We start from the raw sequence: 17,931 nt of genomic DNA, 5'->3' as shown, positions 1-17,931 counted from the left end.
AAAATGATGGCAAGTCATGATTGATATTGATCAAATGATTGAAATCCAACTCACCCAGTGTCAATATGCATATAGGCGATAAAAACATGTACAGAGTTTTACAGTTATAAACGCTGGAGCGAGGAGTGTAAATTTGACATCAAGCCTATGGTCGAGATTATTGTTCACGAGTCGGATCAAGAAATGCTCACATTGGCGATTAACCTGTTTTTGAAAGTTTGCAGTTATATTGACGATGAAAATGTATGTTTACAACAATACAATATTGGATCAGTTTGAACAGTGTCTTGTCATGTCATGTTGATTGTATACTTGACATTGAACAATATCATTAGTTTGGCATCGTGTTGTCAAGACTTGTTTCACGACTGGAATCATCTAGTGGTTCAGTTGCTGTTGGGTTTATCAAAAATCTTCAAACCATGTATCGGAATATTTGTCATCATGACCCAGTAAAAGCAGCGGGATGCGGTGTCATTTCAGCAATAGTCAATACGCTCAGGTATGTGGTGTTATGCATGAATGTGTGTCCAGTCATCACAATTGGTAAATTTGACATGGTTGGATTGACATGACATGAATACAGGAGTGTCGATCAAGCAGTGGTTGATCAAAGTATTGAAATTATCCATAATTTTTCCAGCTATGTAAATTGTGAAGTGACTTCAGCCGAGTTGATAAGATCGGGTTTGATTCAAACGCTTAGCGACTTGTATATCAGATACAGCGACGACCTTGAACTAAGAACACGCATAATCAAGGTAGCTGGAACTGCTGCATCCGATATGCGTGACTTTCCTGTATCGCTTGTACGATCGTTGGTTTTTGAGCAATTGACGATATCGATACTTGATGTCGATATGTATGACTGTTTGCGCCGGTTTGGTCATATCAATGACATGATTCAGAAATCTACAAACAAGGCCGAGATGATCAAGGCGTTTCGAGAATATGGAATTATGCAGCAACTCATCACTATTTATTCACGTACAGATGTAAATTTGTATGATTATGGTGATGAAACTAGTATTGTAAAACTAGTCAAAACACTTGCTGATTTTGCCGACAATCATCCCGACAGTTCGATACGTACCGAGTTGGATCAAGGCAGGATATTTGAAAATCTAATGGCTATTGTAAAATCGGACACTGCTGAATACACAAACAGAAAGATTGCTGGCCAGATTATTGAAACGTGTTTCCAGCATCGGGTTCACGTTGCTAATTCGAGCATTCAGCCATACAACGACAATGCCAAAATTGGTACGAGTTCTGGAATTGCCGGATATGTACGTGGAGAGGTGCGCACGCTTGTCGAAATGCGGTATATCCAGTATCTGCAATGTATACTTTGCAAACCCATGTGGTGGATCGATATCACAAACCAGCATATTGTGGAGCAATGGAGGGCTGACTCACTCGATCGGAATATATTGCCATCAACATTTAATCTTGCGTTGGAACAACTCGGGGTTTTTGTCAAACAGCTTGTTTGTAGTGGCAGTGACGGATTGGGCACAATTGTCCCAGGACCTGTTGAACTGACGTATATACTGGACAATGGCATACCTGACAATGTATACACGCGATTGGTGACAAATGTATCGGATATTGAACATGGATCAAATCACAACACTGGTCAAATGGTGCACAATCTGATTGATGCATCAATGTACAGTGTTGTATATGGACAAACGATGATTGCACCACTGAGTATACGACTCAAATACACCACAATGGTACCATGCGATATATTGTTATCGACTCGACTTGTTTCAGATACGCCCATCATTAACGGCAATCCCAAGTTTATATCACGCAAGTTTCAATGTCTTCCGAGTGAATTCCGTGTCGAACAGGATGGCAGTGTGACCATCAACTCATACATCAACAATCTGAATCCGATATGGCATCGAGACATGTACAAATGCATTGCCAAAATATTCAAATGTTTTGTTCCGATGTTTGAAAGTCTGTTCAGAACGATGGATCCAATGTTCAAATATATTGATATTCACAATGGCACAAAGGGATATGAGTTACCAAACCAGTCGGACTATGGTGATATGCAGCCAAACACTCAAGTCACTCGTCCCGTGTATGTACCAATACTTCCGGAACATTTCAAATCCAAATATGAATCAGCAAAGCCAGTATCACTGCGTGGTCGTAATCTACAAGTCATTGTCAAACTCACCAACATTCAACTGACACCATCCAAACCTAAATACGACGAGGGAAACTGGCACATTGAAGGTCCACGTAACGAATCGATTGCTGCGATTGGACTGTATTACTACGACGTGGAAAATATCACCACACCCAAACTCGATTTCCGCGAGGCTGTTAATAGTTCTTATTATGAAATGCCAGCTTGTGTGTATTGGAAAGATGTGTATGACATTGTTGAGCGAAAATCATCAAAGAATCAGTATATAGGATCGCTTGAGTTACCAAATGGTCGATGTGTAGTTTATCCCAATCGATACCAACACAAAGAACAATCATTTGAACTTGCAGATCCAACTCAACCAGGACACTGCAAGATTCTGACATTTTTTGTAGTGGATTCAGTCTGTCGGATTGTTTCGACTGCGCATGTGGCTCCGCAACAACCACAATGGTACAACTCGAGTCTTGACAAGGCACACGTACCGCCTGAGCTGTGGAATGATATCATGCAGTATATTCAAGGTGTTCAATCACCAGCTGAAGCCAAACACCATCGAGATGAATTGACAAGTGACCGAATTCAAATCACAGCAGCATACAACACATACAGATATGAACAGAAGTATAATCTTGGTCTTTGGTGATGGATTGTGAGGTTGTGATTTATACAACAATGAGTTGTAATGCCAGTCAGATCTATGCAATTAAATGGATCGAATAAATTGAATGAATTGAATCAATCATGTCAATCATGACAGTGATTGTTGATTATATTGACTGATTGTGTACAATTGATTGATACAAGTGATATGGATGCATCATTCGGTGTTGTTGAATCAGATCATTGCTTGATTCTGTCAATGTGATCAAATGGATTACTACAAAACTGTACATGCTCAAGTTGAATCAAGTATTGAATCGAGTATTGGATTGATATTTACACACAACCACAATTACAACCACAATTGCAATCAGCACAGTCTGAATATTAGACATTTGAATCTTACATATAGAGTCGTGTGTTGGAATATCCAGACGGATACTCTTAAGTGGTAATCTGTGACAAAGCTAATTCTAATAGCACACACTTTGAATCTCCAAATTAAACCCTTCATCACCACCAATCCATATGCTCCAAACTCCATTATCCTCATTTTTGGGGATTCATGTTCCAAGTAACGGGTAAATGGTGTCATTATGTAGATATAGTCAACTACAGGAATCAATCCCATTGGCTCAACTACTTTTCGTTTACAACCTCTCATTATCAAATGTGTTACTTGTTCGTATCACAAGACACAAACAATCAATTACTATAAAGCTAAGATGCTTACTTTTATCAATAAACAACTCGTCAAACTATTTCAACTTTCTAATTACTTTATTACACCTTTTCACTACTCTTGAAAAGACCAAATCTGCTGATCTTGGATTAAAGTGCAACATCCATTACACTTTTGATTTGTTCTCTTCTGATAACTACTAACAGTTACAGATTATACTTTATCTACTTTATACTTTACTACATTTATACAAATCACGAAGCTCCAAAAGTTCTGACAAATATGATCCGATTTAAACTCACGACCATTCATGGATGTATATCAAACAGCCATTTAGTTTATAGTATCTGCAAAACGTGGCAAATGTATACTGTAAACCCAGTTGATTGATGCAAAGTATTAAAACAATATTGACATACAAATGGCAGTCCGTGTCTATGAGTACATTATCGTATACATTGACACCCAAAACTGTTACAATACATACAAGTCGTACAACTCATACAAATAATATCAGTATAATAACACTTGATCGTATACATCATCATACAAAATATTCAGCTAAAATGTCTAGTAATTTATTCTAGATAAAATGTCGATACTACCGAGACTATCGACTTTTGACTTTACAAAAACACACCTTTTGTTTTGTACACTTGGATCATTTGCTTCATGGATTGCGTATCCATCTTTTGTTTCATATTTTCATATTCGTCAAGATCCTCTTCAATAAACCCGCAAAGCTTATCAAGCTGGCTCAATTTTATAACTGCATTGTGGGGATCGGGAATGGTCGAGCAAAGTCTTGGCATGTCATGTTTGAGAATATCCCACAAACCATCTTTAGTCAAATCCACAGGGGTAGTCCTTCTATGAATCTGATCTTCGGATAATATACTGTAATAGGTTTGACATGTACTTGCCACTTTCATAAGTTTGGATTGGAATTGATCGTAATCATAGCTAGAATCGACTAGCGGCTCAGGCTGTTGCTCTTGAGATGCTTGCTCAGTTGTTTGGGGCGTTGCTGTGCCATCATCATGCTTATTACCAAGTGGTTCGCTATTAGGTTCGTTGACCAGCACGGGAGTTGCATAACTGAAAGCGATGGCCAAGTAAAAAAGGGAAAGAGTACAAACTTTCATTGTTTTAGATATTTGGAATGGATTGGTTGTCTACACGTAAACATTCGGCTAGCTTTTTATACTATTTCAATCCAAAATAGGGCCGCGCTTGGCTGACATATGCTTTATAGATACTGGTCATTCCATAGTAGTGTAGTAATCGATGACTAACATTGGTGGATAATTCCATCATCAAAGCAGCACCCTACTTGTACGAAAAATGCTGAAATAAGGTACACTACACAAGCAATGCATAACATAGGTTGGCTGCATACGCAATCTATTCACGAGTGGATAATTACGGATCGTAGGATTACAGTATCAATGTACACCAACATAGCTGGCTCTGTTATGTGTGACACCCTTATGCAGTGTTTTTTCATACAATACATAGCAAACAGCCAGCTTCATGTTTGATGGGTGTCAGTTCCATCTAATTTCATGAGCAGTATTGTGTACTCAACGTTTTGGTAATGTTTACTGGCTCTTTTCCTTTACTCATTCCTGTATGAAACTGACCGAGTGTTTACATTACAGTCCCAATACATTTCACATTCCTGATGCTTGTTTAATCTCCAACTCATTCAAAACAAGCATTGTGTGATTGGTATGGAAATGACTTGCATTTCAAAGATTGTTCTCTTGAACTAGAGTGTATGATATTTTAGCATACAGCAGGGTGAAATTTGACAACAGTCAGACTTGATGTATGTATGGAAATGCATGAGTCGGATGATTGTGCAATCCTGACTATGCTGAATGAGAACAATATCAGTTTTAAACTATAGCTTAATTGTGCACAATGTATGAACATTGTGCTTGCAAGAAGCAGCGCAATCAACTTCCAATAGCAAAAGCAATGAGTACTCAGCCATTGTCTATTCTAAAGCAAAATAAAGCAAATTACCGCAAGATAGTGTCACATTTCACGCGAATACGGCGGTAAAAGTGAGATGTACTAAGGCTGAAAGTGAACATTGGTTTATTTAGTAATCCATTTGCGTAAATACGGCTGCGGTATCAAAAAGCCAATAGTCAATGCATTGCGAATTTTGTCGAGACAAAATACAATCAGGGAGTCACAGTACTAGAGATGCTGGCAAGACCAGGAAGCAAGTCAACGTAAAACTCGACACCTTCAATCAGCATTTTTTCGTTCAGATACTCGTTGTGGTCGTGGCTATACAAACAGTCGTACAACAATGTTAGAATCAACATTCAAGTGTAATTGCAAACTAGTCAGAATTGAAATGTACAATGGTGTGGGGTTACTTACAGCAGCACTGGGTGGTTACGAATGCACGAAATGCCAATGGCAGGGATACCGACCTCGCGAATGAAGCGAGAGTCGGTGGCAGCAGGGAAAATCTCGGGATCAAGTATAATCTTGCGAGTCTTTCCAACCTTTTCAATCTCCTTCCACCATGGATTATCATCAGTCAATGGAGTGCACGCGTTACTCATAAAGGCTTGCTCAAAAGTAACTGTAGTGTCCTCATCGGTGCACCATTTAATCATTTGCTCGCGAAAAGTAGGTAGATGGACTGATGGAGCAACACGCATATCTACTCCCACCCAGGCTTCTTCAGGAACAACATTGAATTGGACACCAGCCTGTTTTAAATGCATGTATATGGGATTAGTGAAAATCAGTTTATATTTCGAAAAGCATATGGCTACGGTACTTGCATTCATCATTGTAATATTGGTGGTGGTAACATCACCAATACGAAGTCTTCGACCAAATTCGTTGCGACAAACAGCAAGTCTGAGTTTCTCGGCATCACGGAAAGCAACAAATTTGGAGAGAACTCGCACAAGTCGCTCAGTTGCGGACGGTTCAATAAACTGACTTGCATGACCAGCTCCGCCCTAAATTGTCAATATACAAAAGCATTGGCTAAATCTATTCGAACCCAATAATTCATCATGCCAGTCGTATGGTTGCTACACACCTTGGCAGTGATTTTGATCCACCACGGAGCACGTTCACCATAGTAGACCTTGTAAGCATCTTCAGGATTGGCAAGACCTTGATTGGTAATAGCAAAAACAGGGTTAAACTCCGATCAGATAGAATGTACTGAGGTTTAACATGACAATTCAAGTACCTTCATCAAGTGCAAATGCAGGATTGAGAGATCGAAAGTCGTCTGTCTTGACCCATGGCATCATACCGTCATGGCTTGCAATTTCCTCATCTAAGAACCAAAACAAGGTGTTTACTGAAAGTCTGCAGCCATTGTCCTATGGTGTGACTTGAATTCAACTGCAGTCTTACCAGGAACAAATGTGCAATGCAATGTGCGTTCAAGCTTGACACCTTTTGCTTTGAGAATTCGGATCGCCTCGAGGTATCCAATTCCAACACATTTCATGTCTTGAGTGCTATTCTCATTCAATAAGTATTCATTCATTCTACTCGACTGCAGCATATTGTTGATACCAAAGAACTTACCCACGAGCGATAATATCACCGTTGGGAAGCTTGTCAGCAGCAAATGGATCATGAGTCCAGTGAGTCTCGCTAACAGGAACCACATCAGTGTGAGAGTTGAGCAAGATAGACTTGAGCGATGGATTGGTTCCAACCCATGTCAAAATACAGATAGGCTTATAGTAGTAAAAGATGAGTATCTGAATCAACATCACTCGACAATCCAATTCATACCTTTCCTGCTGTCATCTAATAGTGGAGATTCACATTACAAGCGTAGTAGTTGAATGAGCTTACAGGAACTATAGCTAGCTGCCAGTTGTACGATAGCAAGACCAAGTCTATATAATACATACCTCAACACAACGAAAGTCAAGTCCCAGCTCAGTAGCATAAGATTGAAGAAAGACCTTGCAACTAGCATAGTCGGGAGTGGGTTGAACAGTCTTGATTCTCAAGTACTGGCGGAAACGAGTCACAGCAATATGCTCTGGTAGAACAAGTTAGCACAGGATTGTCAAGTAATGCATTTGCAATCAGGAATGATCCGACTCACCAGCATCAGAGGTGGTCATGATCGAATAGAGCGACTATTTTATTCACTGATTGGATATAAACAAGCAGGTTGAAGAGAACTGCTTATAGTCTGGTGGATGTAAAAGTGTAGCTACACAGGTGATCGTACAACTAAAGGAAACTCGATGCTTGTAGGGATGAAACCCTTGACTGTCGCTTACTAAAGCGATAGCTTACAGCTAGTGTCAAAGGACATGAGAACAGAGAAATCAAAAAATTACAAGCAGTCCATATCAAAGCTTGGATGATTGCATTCAACATCAACCTATTCAATGTTCTCTTGTGTGTTTGTTCACCATAAATATCCTTTTTTGAGCACACTCTCGAGTATATTACAATCTGATGCTATTTATACGGTAATATTAAATCTGAAAGTGTGAAATCACTCGGTGCCTATATATACTACTTGTGCTGTATAACGACATCAGTTGCCAAGTGAAAATAAGCTGCACATATTCGGACGTGCTGAACCAATTCTTGTCAGAACCATGATGGAATGTGTGATCAGTAGTAGATTGCTTGAATGTTCACAGAGTGGAATTTCAAGCAACTGTATTAAACAATATGAAATGTAGTGGCAGTCATACTGATGTCAATAAAATGGCACTGGGAATGAAATTCATTTCAAGTGATTTTGATACTACGATTCTACTGATCACGATGAATAATAGTAGCAGATGCCTGGCGAGTTGGAAAGATCTGTAAGTTGGAGATTTGAACATGTGGCTTTCTGCTGGCAACAAACACAATAGTCTACAGTAGTTACAAAACAGACAAGAATGTTACATGAACAGTGTTAATAAAGTCTTGCAGATTTACAAGACATTTTAATCGATCAGCACCAGGCTGATACAAACTCACCTCGGCAATATCCTCGGCGGTGAGTGGAGTCAATCCTTTATAAGGAACAGCAGCCTTTTCCTTGTCACCACCAAATCGAACCATTGAAAATTCAGTCTCAACCAGTCCAGGATCAATACTGGTAACATTGATGGGCGTAGCAACCAACTCCATACGCAAGGAGCGAGTCATGGCATCAACAGCATGTTTTGTTGCACAGTAGATACTACCTCCGGGATAAGCCTGAGTGCCTGCAACACTACTAAGGTTGATGATATGGCCCGAGTTGCGCTCTTTCATGATTGGAAGCACCGCTTGAGTGACGTTCAACAGTCCCTTGACATTGGTATCAAACATGGTGTCCACAACTTCAGGTGCGACATTCTCGAGATGGTCAACACCAATAACCATGCCTATAACATATTATACTGCATGAGTGATCGAGTTGATGATTGGGTAGACTTGACATGATGATTACTCGGATGCTAGCATGAACATATAGATCCACTCGACTACAGAAACTTACCAGCATTGTTGACCAAGACATCAATGCTACGAAAGTCGGCAGGCAGTTGCTTGATGGTTTCAAACACCTACATTGATACACCGCAAAGTATTGTAAGCTGTATATTTAGTAGCAGTATTTCAATTGAAACGTATCTAGTCAACAGTGATGATCTACACACCTGAGTCCTGTTGCGAACATCCATCATGACAGACATGACCTTGATCTTGGGGTACTCCTTTGCAAATCCATCAGTGAGAGTCTTGAGACGATCAATGCGACGGGCAGTCAAGATCAGATTGGAGCCAGCCATGGCAAATTCCTTGGCACAGGCTTCGCCAATACCAGCAGAGGCGCCAGTACTAGTCACAGCAACAGTGGATTGTACACAGTAGTAAAGATCATGAGCATTGTGTACTCGGAATAATTGGTAGTATTGATAATACTTGCATTAATACAGTCTTTCCAACAAGTCGAGAAGCCATTGATGAAATAAATGCAAACTCTGAGTTGAAACTCGAATTCAGCCAATAAGAAGTTATTGACTGGCAAATGAGTGGATCGCAAAATTACTGGTTTTGAATTGATAAACTCGATCCAACAAATATTACTCTCAATTCAATACTATTTGATCAAGATTGTAATTCAGTAAATTAAATAATGTGATTGCAGCAACAATAACATTGAAAAATATGCATAAAGATATTTGATGAACATTTGTTCAACTGATGTATTGATTGGATTGCCAGTAGTGAAATATAATTTGACAGACCATTTATATCAAAGCATATTCCAATAGTCAAATTTCCATTTTGATAAATTGTTTCATTTTTCCCAAATAAAATCCTAATGAACAACTCGACTCATCACATATTAAAACTACTACACTCCCACATACTCAAACGATCATTTACCACTACCAACAGTCATGCAGCAACATCCAAACCCCTGCATGACAAGGTTCAAGATCATATCAGCAAAAACTACTTGCTGTATTTAGCAATGTTTGGAGTAGCTACTATTCTTGGTAGTTTCCTCTGTAGTCAGATCAAAGAGACAGAAGTCAAACTCAAGGTTGATATTGGTGAAATCAAGACTATGCTGACTCCGTTCATCGTCAAAGTCAAGATAAACAAGGAGAGACTTGATGACATTAAAAAGGACTTGCACAGGAGATGACGGTAACTGATTGCTGATTGTAAATACACTAGCATTATTATAATATATTTAAAATAAAAACATGAATGTATCAATGACTGTAATCATGTCAACGAGACCAAAATCACTCATAATTGCCATGACCAGAGTGTTGGATGATCTGTGAGTATTATTAGATGATTGTGTAGTTTAACTTGTAGAGTTGATTGTCTCATTTGTCTTACAGTCATGACTCACACTTATCATGACTCAGTCGTGCGTTCCGATTGAATATTCAACATCCGATCGTGTGAATTGAATAAATTCAATCAACACATTGCATGACTTGATATCAACACTGCAATACAATGAATTATCAATACCAAATTGTGTTACAAACACTAAACATTGTTGTTTGAATGTGTTGTATTCAATCCATAACAAACTACTAATCGTGTATTTTGAACCATTCATCCATATACAATAATGTGATGTGTTGTCAATATACAATAGTACACTATACACATGGTTGATACAATCAATTGATGTGTATGCATGCATTAAACACAAGTATGACTGATTGTGTGTATCAAACTGGTTATTGATTGTTGTGATGATATATCGAACAGTTGAATATTTATAACATTACAATGTTGTATTCACATAAAATCAAACATTTGTATGTTGCAGTGATTGTCAGTAATTTGATTTGGAATAAAAAATGATCAAATGTTGAGTTTGCTGGACATTGAATTGCTTGTTTATTTGTGATATTTGGTTTGTATCAAACAAGAGTTGGGAATTGAGCAAGTGTCGACAATGTGGAATGTATTGAAACTGTAATTTCTGAATGAATGGATTTTAAAATAAACTCGGGTGTTGAACCACGATATGAACTTGTACAAGTATATTCTGGTGGTGTTACAAGTGTATTGATCAACTGTTGTATAACAGTCTCAGTGATGGTGCCGGAGTTGTGTTTGTTACCAATGGTACACTATCAGCACAAACTCGACTGATCCAACAGCCAGTATTCTGTGATCAGTCCAACTCAAGTATCAGCACCACATGGCTGTCAACCCATTGTTGTCAGTTGCATCGAGTGTTTGTCCAAATAGGTCGATTCAAATGGGTTGCATATAACTGACTAATCCAGCATTCATACATTGTCAAACAACCATAATGCACAATACCACCAAGTGTGCAATTACACCTGCACTGATCAGTCGTTACACAGTATGCATCAGTCAGTGTCAAACATATGTGTGTCTGTAACTAAATTGCAGTCCATGACACATCCACACAATCCAACATGACAAATCATGTATTGAGTCCGAGATTGATCAAAAACCTGATCATGGTAAACATAGCATGTTGTTGCATATCAGAGTCGATATATCAAGTGACAGTTGCACACTTGCTGATGGTGCACAGCATATCAGTCACAATACATGCACGGTATTGCATTGCAGTCATTGGATGATAACTGGTTGCAATGTGATACCGATCGACATACATCAGCATGGTGTGATGTGACCATAATCATGGTGGAATGTGTTGGAGTTGACATTGTGAGTTGACAATCGATACACCATGCACATGACTGGAACATATATATTCGAGTGTGGTTTGGTTGGTGTCAGGTTGATCATGCAATCACATCGGTGCAACGAGTGAGCGAGCTGATGGTGATCTGAACCCATTTCAACAACAACAAAACGACAGTCATGTATTTGCATGCATTCAATGTGTAGCACACCGTTGTTGGCTGTTGACTGTGTAGGCAAGTCAAGTCATCACCAACCAACAACCAGATCCAGTGCATACATGACCATTACTAGAATGACTGCCAAGAATATTCGTGTCTGAAAGTTGATTGTGAGTTGGTGGTTTGCAAGAACCGGACACAACCAACATGGTATTGGATACAGCAACCTGATTATAGTCCAGTCGCATGGTGTGATACAGTAGTTCATGCAATACAATATCCAGATATTTGTAGTGTTGAACACGACGAATCTGTTGTTCGTGTAGCATCATATCAATTGGTAATTCGGAATCAAAGTGTTGACCAACGCTTTACAAGTATTAATGACTGAATCAAAAGGCATAGTGGCTCCAAACAATCACTTGCAGCATGTCAAGCAATATCATATCGACACAATACACACATGCATGCCAACATCATCAATGTGTACAACTATGCAATATATGATCAACTGTATTGTATCGTATTGGAAATACAAGTGTCAATGTACAATATGATATGATACCAACCAAAACTGTACAATGATCAGACACAATATCCAATATCAAATGATCATTGTATTGTATTTTATTCAAACAAAAATCCAACATATTCGGTCAAAATCAGTCCAGATTAGCATTCCGATCAAATCAATGATTCATCAGAATTATCAGAGTCGGCTGGACTTGAAAATGATTTGCGCTCATTTTTAGATTTGGGAGTTTTCCATGAATTAGAGAATTGAGAAAAAAATCTTATGTGCTGGATGATGTTTGAGTGGGTTGGATTGCAGATGTTTCACTTGATGATGATGGACTTTCATAATGTTGTGAACTCTGGGTTCCACTAGTAAAGCCTTGCTGAGATCCTAACTGTTTGCTTGATGTGGAACTTCCAAGTCTGTTGACGAGTTCCACAAACTCGGAATTTGATTCCAAAAGTTCCATGTAATAGCTGGCTGTTTGATACAGATTTTTCCCAAACAGACGTTTTATAAGTTGTAATTCGATTTTACCGAATCTCCAATTAAAACCAAAAAAGCCGAAATTCCGCTGTTTCTTTGTAAGTTCATAGAGAGTTTTTTGTTCTTGTTCAAGTTCCTGTTTAAGTTCCTCGAGCTTCTTGCTGTACTTTGAACGATTCTTGCTATTCTGAAATTCACTCATCAACTTTTCATATTCTTTAATCAGCCGTTTTACCAATTCTTGTTGAGAAAGTCTTTTAAGCTGTAGCGAGTTGTGTGTTTTCTCTGCATCGCCATAACCTTTCTTCATCTTTGCGTATTTTCTAATCAAACCCATATCCTTGTTTGAAAGTTTACTAAAATCAATTGAAGGTATAGTTTGTGCACTGGGAGTGACGGTTGAAATGCTAGATTCGGCACTTGTAGTTGCACTGGGATTGACTGGAGTAGCTGTAGTAACCGAGCAAGCAAACAGGATTGATGCCAATACTGTGACTGCGAGTTTCATTGTATTGGTTTGGTTGAGCAGGTTGTATATGGTTACTGAACAAGTAATATTGGATCGTATTTATATCAGTTATTGGATGGATGGTATTAAAAGCATATTGGGTGACCGTTTTAGGGATTGGCTTTATTATCAGGGTTGGTGATGATTTGCTACCAATGTCAACCTTTGAAGGGATATCCATTTATATAACAACCGCAGCATTGATTGAACCGCTGCTTGACTATGCATTCGAGTATCATATGGCTGATTGTGTTTTACACCCTTATCCACCCTAAAAAGGGTCAGTGAGCTGAAGTATGAACAAATGCATGTTTAAACAAGACCATCTAACAACTGAATGTCACTCAGTTGTTGGATGGTCATCAATATGTGTTGTGGTTTGGTGATGCTCTGCATTCAACTCGACACGATCAATCATCACTGCACATTACTCGGTAATTCAATCAATCAACTGAATCAATACAATATAGTCCATGTTGCAACCACAATGTCACATTGATGATCAATGACTTGCAACTGTTGTGTTGGCATTTCATATTGTGTGCTATTATATCAACATTGATTGCCACTATATAGCTGTATCAACCACACATCATGATCATATGTCATGGTTGACTCGTATTTTGGATTGATGCACTCATTGCATTCTATTCCATCACTTGAGCAACTCGTTGTATGACTTGTTGATTGCTAATACCCATATTGATCGAATACACACTACATGACACATGTCAGGTTAGCGTATACATTCCACCATATAGCACATCATGTTGCTGATACCACGCATTGTGATTCAACAGTCAATCTGTATTCGAGTTCAACTACAATTGATCGTGTCAATCATAATATACACGACCAATTGTAGTCGAGTTGATCCGACTGAATAGAGTCCGAGTCATCATGTTCATATCAAACCATTGTAAACCATGACAAGTCTATTGCACAACTCCATTCGTGTTGATTACAACATGCTATTCAGAAATGTATCATATTGTCCTGTAATGACTGTACATGACTGTACATGATTGTTTGGAACCAGTAGCTACGTCGATTGATATCCACAATATGATCCAGTAGTCGTCCAGATTGTGTGTTGTATTTGGTGTGTTGGGTGATGATATCAACCTGTAGTCAAGGTTTGACTATCTGGACATGTCGGTGACTTTTTACCAACTGTGTGCAACTCGATGTCCAATATCGAGTCATGTCATTGGTCAATTGATTGGTTCAATTCATCAGTGGGTTTGCTGGATCCATGTGGTGTGCAGCACTTTCAAGAGTATGTTGAATCTGTTGCAGTATTGGAACTTTGTAAACGGATCAACATACTAACCTGACCATGACTGTGGTGGTTATTGCAGTCGAGTCGTAAAGCTTATTCTGACAATCATTGATGGTTTGGACAATTATTTGAATAATTGTTTGGATGTCAGGTTATGGTATCCTGATTGACAACTCGACTCGGATACAACTTATTTGGACAATTACTGATCAATGGATTGGTCAATGAATTAACAATCAATCAACACATTGACAGATTTGTCATTCCAAATGGAAACAACGACAATCCAGTTGTAATCCATATTGAGCCTTGAATTCAAACAGTCGTGAATCAAATCATTAATAAACTACAAAAACAGTCCAATATGACAACTCGCATTTATCCATGACTCGATATGTGATGTTCAAATGTCTAATATTCAGACTGTGCTGATTGCAATTGTGGTTGTAATTGTGGTTGTGTGTAAATATCAATCCAATACTTGATTCAATACTTGATTCAACTTGAGCATATACAGTTTTGTAGTAATCCATTTGATCACATTGACAGAATCAAGCAATGATCTGATTCAACAACACCGAATGATGCATCCATATCACTTGTATCAATCAATTGTACACAATCAGTCAATATAATCAACAATCACTGTCATGATTGACATGATTGATTCAATTCATTCAATTTATTCGATCCATTCAATTGCATAGATCTGACTGACATTCCAATTGATTGCTGTAAAATCACAACCTCACAATCCATCACCAAAGACCAAGATTATACTTCTGTTCATATCTGTATGTGTTGTATGCTGCTGTGATTTGAATTCGGTCACTTGTCAATTCATCTCGATGGTGTTTGGCTTCAGCTGGTGATTGAACACCTTGAATATACTGCGTGATATCATTCCACAGTTCAGGCGGTATGTGTGCCTTGTCAAGACTCGAGTTGTACCATTGTGGTTGTTGCGGAGCCACATGCGCAGTCGAAACAATCCGACAGACTGAATCCACTACAAAAAATGTCAGAATCTTGCAGTGTCCTGGTTGAGTTGGATCTGCAAGTTCAAATGATTGTTCTTTGTGTTGATATCGATTGGGATAAACTACACATCGACCATTTGGTAACTCAAGCGATCCTATATACTGATTCTTTGATGATTTTCGCTCAACAATGTCATACACATCTTTCCAATACACACAAGCTGGCATTTCATAATAAGAACTATTAACAGCCTCGCGGAAATCGAGTTTGGGTGTGGTGATATTTTCCACGTCGTAGTAATACAGTCCAATCGCAGCAATCGATTCGTTACGTGGACCTTCAATGTGCCAGTTTCCCTCGTCGTATTTAGGTTTGGATGGTGTCAGTTGAATGTTGGTGAGTTTGACAATGACTTGTAGATTACGACCACGCAGTGACACTGGCTTTGCTGATTCATATTTGGATTTGAAATGTTCCGGAAGTGTTGGTACATACACGGGACGAGTGACTTGAGTGTTTGGCCGCACACCACCATAGTCCGACTGGTTTGGTAACTCATATCCCTTTGTGCCATTGTGAATATCAATATATTTGAACATTGGATCCATCGTTCTGAACAGACTTTCAAACATCGGAACAAAACATTTGAATATTTTGGCAATGCATTTGTACATGTCTCGATGCCATATCGGACTCAGATTGTTGATGTATGAGTTGATGGTCACACTGCCATCCTGTTCGACACGGAATTCACTCGGAAGACATTGAAACTTGCGTGATATAAACTTGGGATTGCCGTTAATGATGGGCGTATCTGAAACAAGTCGAGTCGATAACAGTATATCGCATGGTGCCATTGTGGTGTATTTGAGTCGTATACTCAGTGGTGCAATCATCGTTTGTCCATATACAACACTGTACATTGATGCATCAATCAGATTGTGCACCATTTGACCAGTGTTGTGATTTGATCCATGTTCAATATCCGATACATTTGTCATCAATCGCGTGTATACATTGTCAGGTATGCCATTGTCCAGTATATACGTCAGTTCAACAGGTCCTGGGACAATTGTGCCCAATCCGTCACTGCCACTACAAACAAGCTGTTTGACAAAAACCCCGAGTTGTTCCAACGCAAGATTAAATGTTGATGGCAATATATTCTGATCGAGTGAGTCAGCCCTCCATTGCTCCACAATATGCTGGTTTGTGATATCGATCCACCACATGGGTTTGCAAAGTATACATTGCAGATACTGGATATACCGCATTTCGACAAGCGTGCGCACCTCTCCACGTACATATCCGGCAATTCCAGAACTCGTACCAATTTTGGCATTGTCGTTGTATGGCTGAATGCTCGAATTAGCAACGTGAACCCGATGCTGGAAACACGTTTCAATAATCTGGCCAGCAATCTTTCTGTTTGTGTATTTAGCAGTATCCGATTTTACAATAGCCATTAGATTTTCAAATATCCTGCCTTGCTCAAGCTCGGTACGTATTGAACTGTCGGGATGATTGTCGGCAAAATCAGCAAGTGTTTTGACTAGTTTTACAATACTAGTTTCATCACCATAATCATACAGATTTACATCTCTGCGTGAATAAATAGTGATGAGTTGCTGCATAATTCCATATTCTCGAAACGCCTTGATCATCTCGGTCTTGTTTGTAGATTTCTGAATCATGTCATTGATATGACCAAACCGGCGCAAACAGTCATACATATCGACATCAAGTATCGATATCGTCAATTGCTCAAAAACCAACGATCGTACAAGCGATACAGGAAAGTCACGCATATCGGATGCAGCAGTTCCAGCTACCTTGATTATGCGTGTTCTTAGTTCAAGGTCGTCGCTGTATCTGATATACAAGTCGCTAAGCGTTTGAATCAAACCCGATCTTATCAACTCGGCTGAAGTCACTTCACAATTTACATAGCTGGAAAAATTATGGATAATTTCAATACTTTGATCAACCACTGCTTGATCGACACTCCTGTATTCATGTCATGTCAATCCAACCATGTCAAATTTACCAATTGTGATGACTGGACACACATTCATGCATAACACCACATACCTGAGCGTATTGACTATTGCTGAAATGACACCGCATCCCGCTGCTTTTACTGGGTCATGATGACAAATATTCCGATACATGGTTTGAAGATTTTTGATAAACCCAACAGCAACTGAACCACTAGATGATTCCAGTCGTGAAACGAGTCTTGACAACACGATATTAAGCTAATGATATTGTTCAATGTCAAGTATACAATCAACAAAACATGACATGACGCTGTCCAAACTGATCCAATATTGTATCATGCAAACATACATTTCATCGTCAATATAACTGCAAAC

General features: G+C 38.9%; 6 protein-coding genes across 6 annotated transcripts in view; 1 reads left to right on the top strand and 5 right to left on the bottom strand.

Annotated features, from left to right (window-relative positions):
- The window catches only part of BATDEDRAFT_36048 (uncharacterized protein), a gene marked incomplete at its 5' end in the record, with an annotated part of 3,490 nt that extends 548 nt beyond the window's left edge, over nt 1-2,942 (top strand). Inside the window, 3 exons of the mRNA XM_006681935.1 lie at nt 76-243; nt 336-502; nt 587-2,942. Coding sequence (XP_006681998.1) covers nt 76-243; nt 336-502; nt 587-2,816 — 2,565 coding nt within the window. The 3' untranslated portion in view covers nt 2,817-2,942. The remainder of the gene's footprint in view (nt 1-75; nt 244-335; nt 503-586) is intronic.
- A 1,139-nt stretch (nt 2,943-4,081) lies between these two features.
- Nucleotides 4,082-4,600, bottom strand: BATDEDRAFT_27716 (uncharacterized protein; the record flags this gene model as incomplete). The annotated part of the gene is made up of 1 exon (XM_006681882.1): nt 4,082-4,600. The coding sequence occupies one exon, from the start codon at nt 4,598-4,600 to the stop codon at nt 4,082-4,084; it is 519 nt and encodes a 172-aa protein (XP_006681945.1).
- A 940-nt stretch (nt 4,601-5,540) lies between these two features.
- Nucleotides 5,541-7,713, bottom strand: BATDEDRAFT_91704 (uncharacterized protein). Its single transcript, XM_006681992.1, has 10 exons — nt 7,573-7,713; nt 7,373-7,506; nt 7,251-7,265; nt 7,038-7,192; nt 6,861-6,967; nt 6,691-6,780; nt 6,535-6,611; nt 6,269-6,451; nt 5,856-6,193; nt 5,541-5,759 (listed from the first exon to the last, which is right to left on the bottom strand). The coding sequence occupies exons 1-10, from the start codon at nt 7,589-7,591 to the stop codon at nt 5,651-5,653; spliced, it is 1,227 nt and encodes a 408-aa protein (XP_006682055.1). The 5' UTR covers nt 7,592-7,713; the 3' UTR covers nt 5,541-5,650.
- A 481-nt stretch (nt 7,714-8,194) lies between these two features.
- On the bottom strand, nt 8,195-9,426 carry BATDEDRAFT_17824 (uncharacterized protein). Its single transcript, XM_006681827.1, has 5 exons — nt 9,388-9,426; nt 9,119-9,299; nt 8,959-9,025; nt 8,454-8,845; nt 8,195-8,345 (listed from the first exon to the last, which is right to left on the bottom strand). Exons 1-5 carry the CDS (start codon nt 9,420-9,422, stop codon nt 8,241-8,243), a joined length of 780 nt encoding a protein of 259 aa, XP_006681890.1. The 5' UTR covers nt 9,423-9,426; the 3' UTR covers nt 8,195-8,240.
- A 3,150-nt stretch (nt 9,427-12,576) lies between these two features.
- BATDEDRAFT_27713 (uncharacterized protein) lies at nt 12,577-13,293 on the bottom strand (the record flags this gene model as incomplete). The annotated part of the gene is made up of 1 exon (XM_006681881.1): nt 12,577-13,293. The coding sequence occupies one exon, from the start codon at nt 13,291-13,293 to the stop codon at nt 12,577-12,579; it is 717 nt and encodes a 238-aa protein (XP_006681944.1).
- A 2,040-nt stretch (nt 13,294-15,333) lies between these two features.
- The window catches only part of BATDEDRAFT_91702 (uncharacterized protein), a gene marked incomplete at both ends in the record, with an annotated part of 3,307 nt that continues 709 nt past the window's right edge, over nt 15,334-17,931 (bottom strand). The window contains 2 exons of the mRNA XM_006681991.1: nt 15,334-17,563; nt 17,648-17,814. Coding sequence (XP_006682054.1) covers nt 15,334-17,563; nt 17,648-17,814 — 2,397 coding nt within the window. The remainder of the gene's footprint in view (nt 17,564-17,647; nt 17,815-17,931) is intronic.

Source organism: Batrachochytrium dendrobatidis, assembly GCF_000203795.2.
Source record: "Batrachochytrium dendrobatidis JAM81 unplaced genomic scaffold BATDEscaffold_14, whole genome shotgun sequence".
NCBI lineage: Eukaryota > Fungi > Chytridiomycota > Chytridiomycetes > Rhizophydiales > Batrachochytrium > Batrachochytrium dendrobatidis.
This window is presented reverse-complemented; position numbering and strand designations above follow the sequence as displayed.

What these genes read in the sequence shown, in the direction of transcription:
- BATDEDRAFT_91704 (XM_006681992.1), bottom strand. An exon ending in GGATCAAAATCACTGCCAAG is followed by an intron (nt 6,452 to 6,534) that starts GTGTGTAGCAAC and finishes TTGACAATTTAG; the next exon opens with GGCGGAGCTGGTCATGCAAG. An exon ending in CCAATATTACAATGATGAAT is followed by an intron (nt 6,194 to 6,268) that starts GCAAGTACCGTA and finishes CATTTAAAACAG; the next exon opens with GCTGGTGTCCAATTCAATGT.
- BATDEDRAFT_17824 (XM_006681827.1), bottom strand. Translation starts at nt 9,422, where the DNA reads ATGGCTTCTCGACTTGTTGGAAAGACTGTATTAAT. An exon ending in TGTCTTGGTCAACAATGCTG is followed by an intron (nt 8,846 to 8,958) that starts GTAAGTTTCTGT and finishes AATATGTTATAG; the next exon opens with GCATGGTTATTGGTGTTGAC. An exon ending in CCGCCGAGGATATTGCCGAG is followed by an intron (nt 8,346 to 8,453) that starts GTGAGTTTGTAT and finishes TAACTACTGTAG; the next exon opens with ACTATTGTGTTTGTTGCCAG.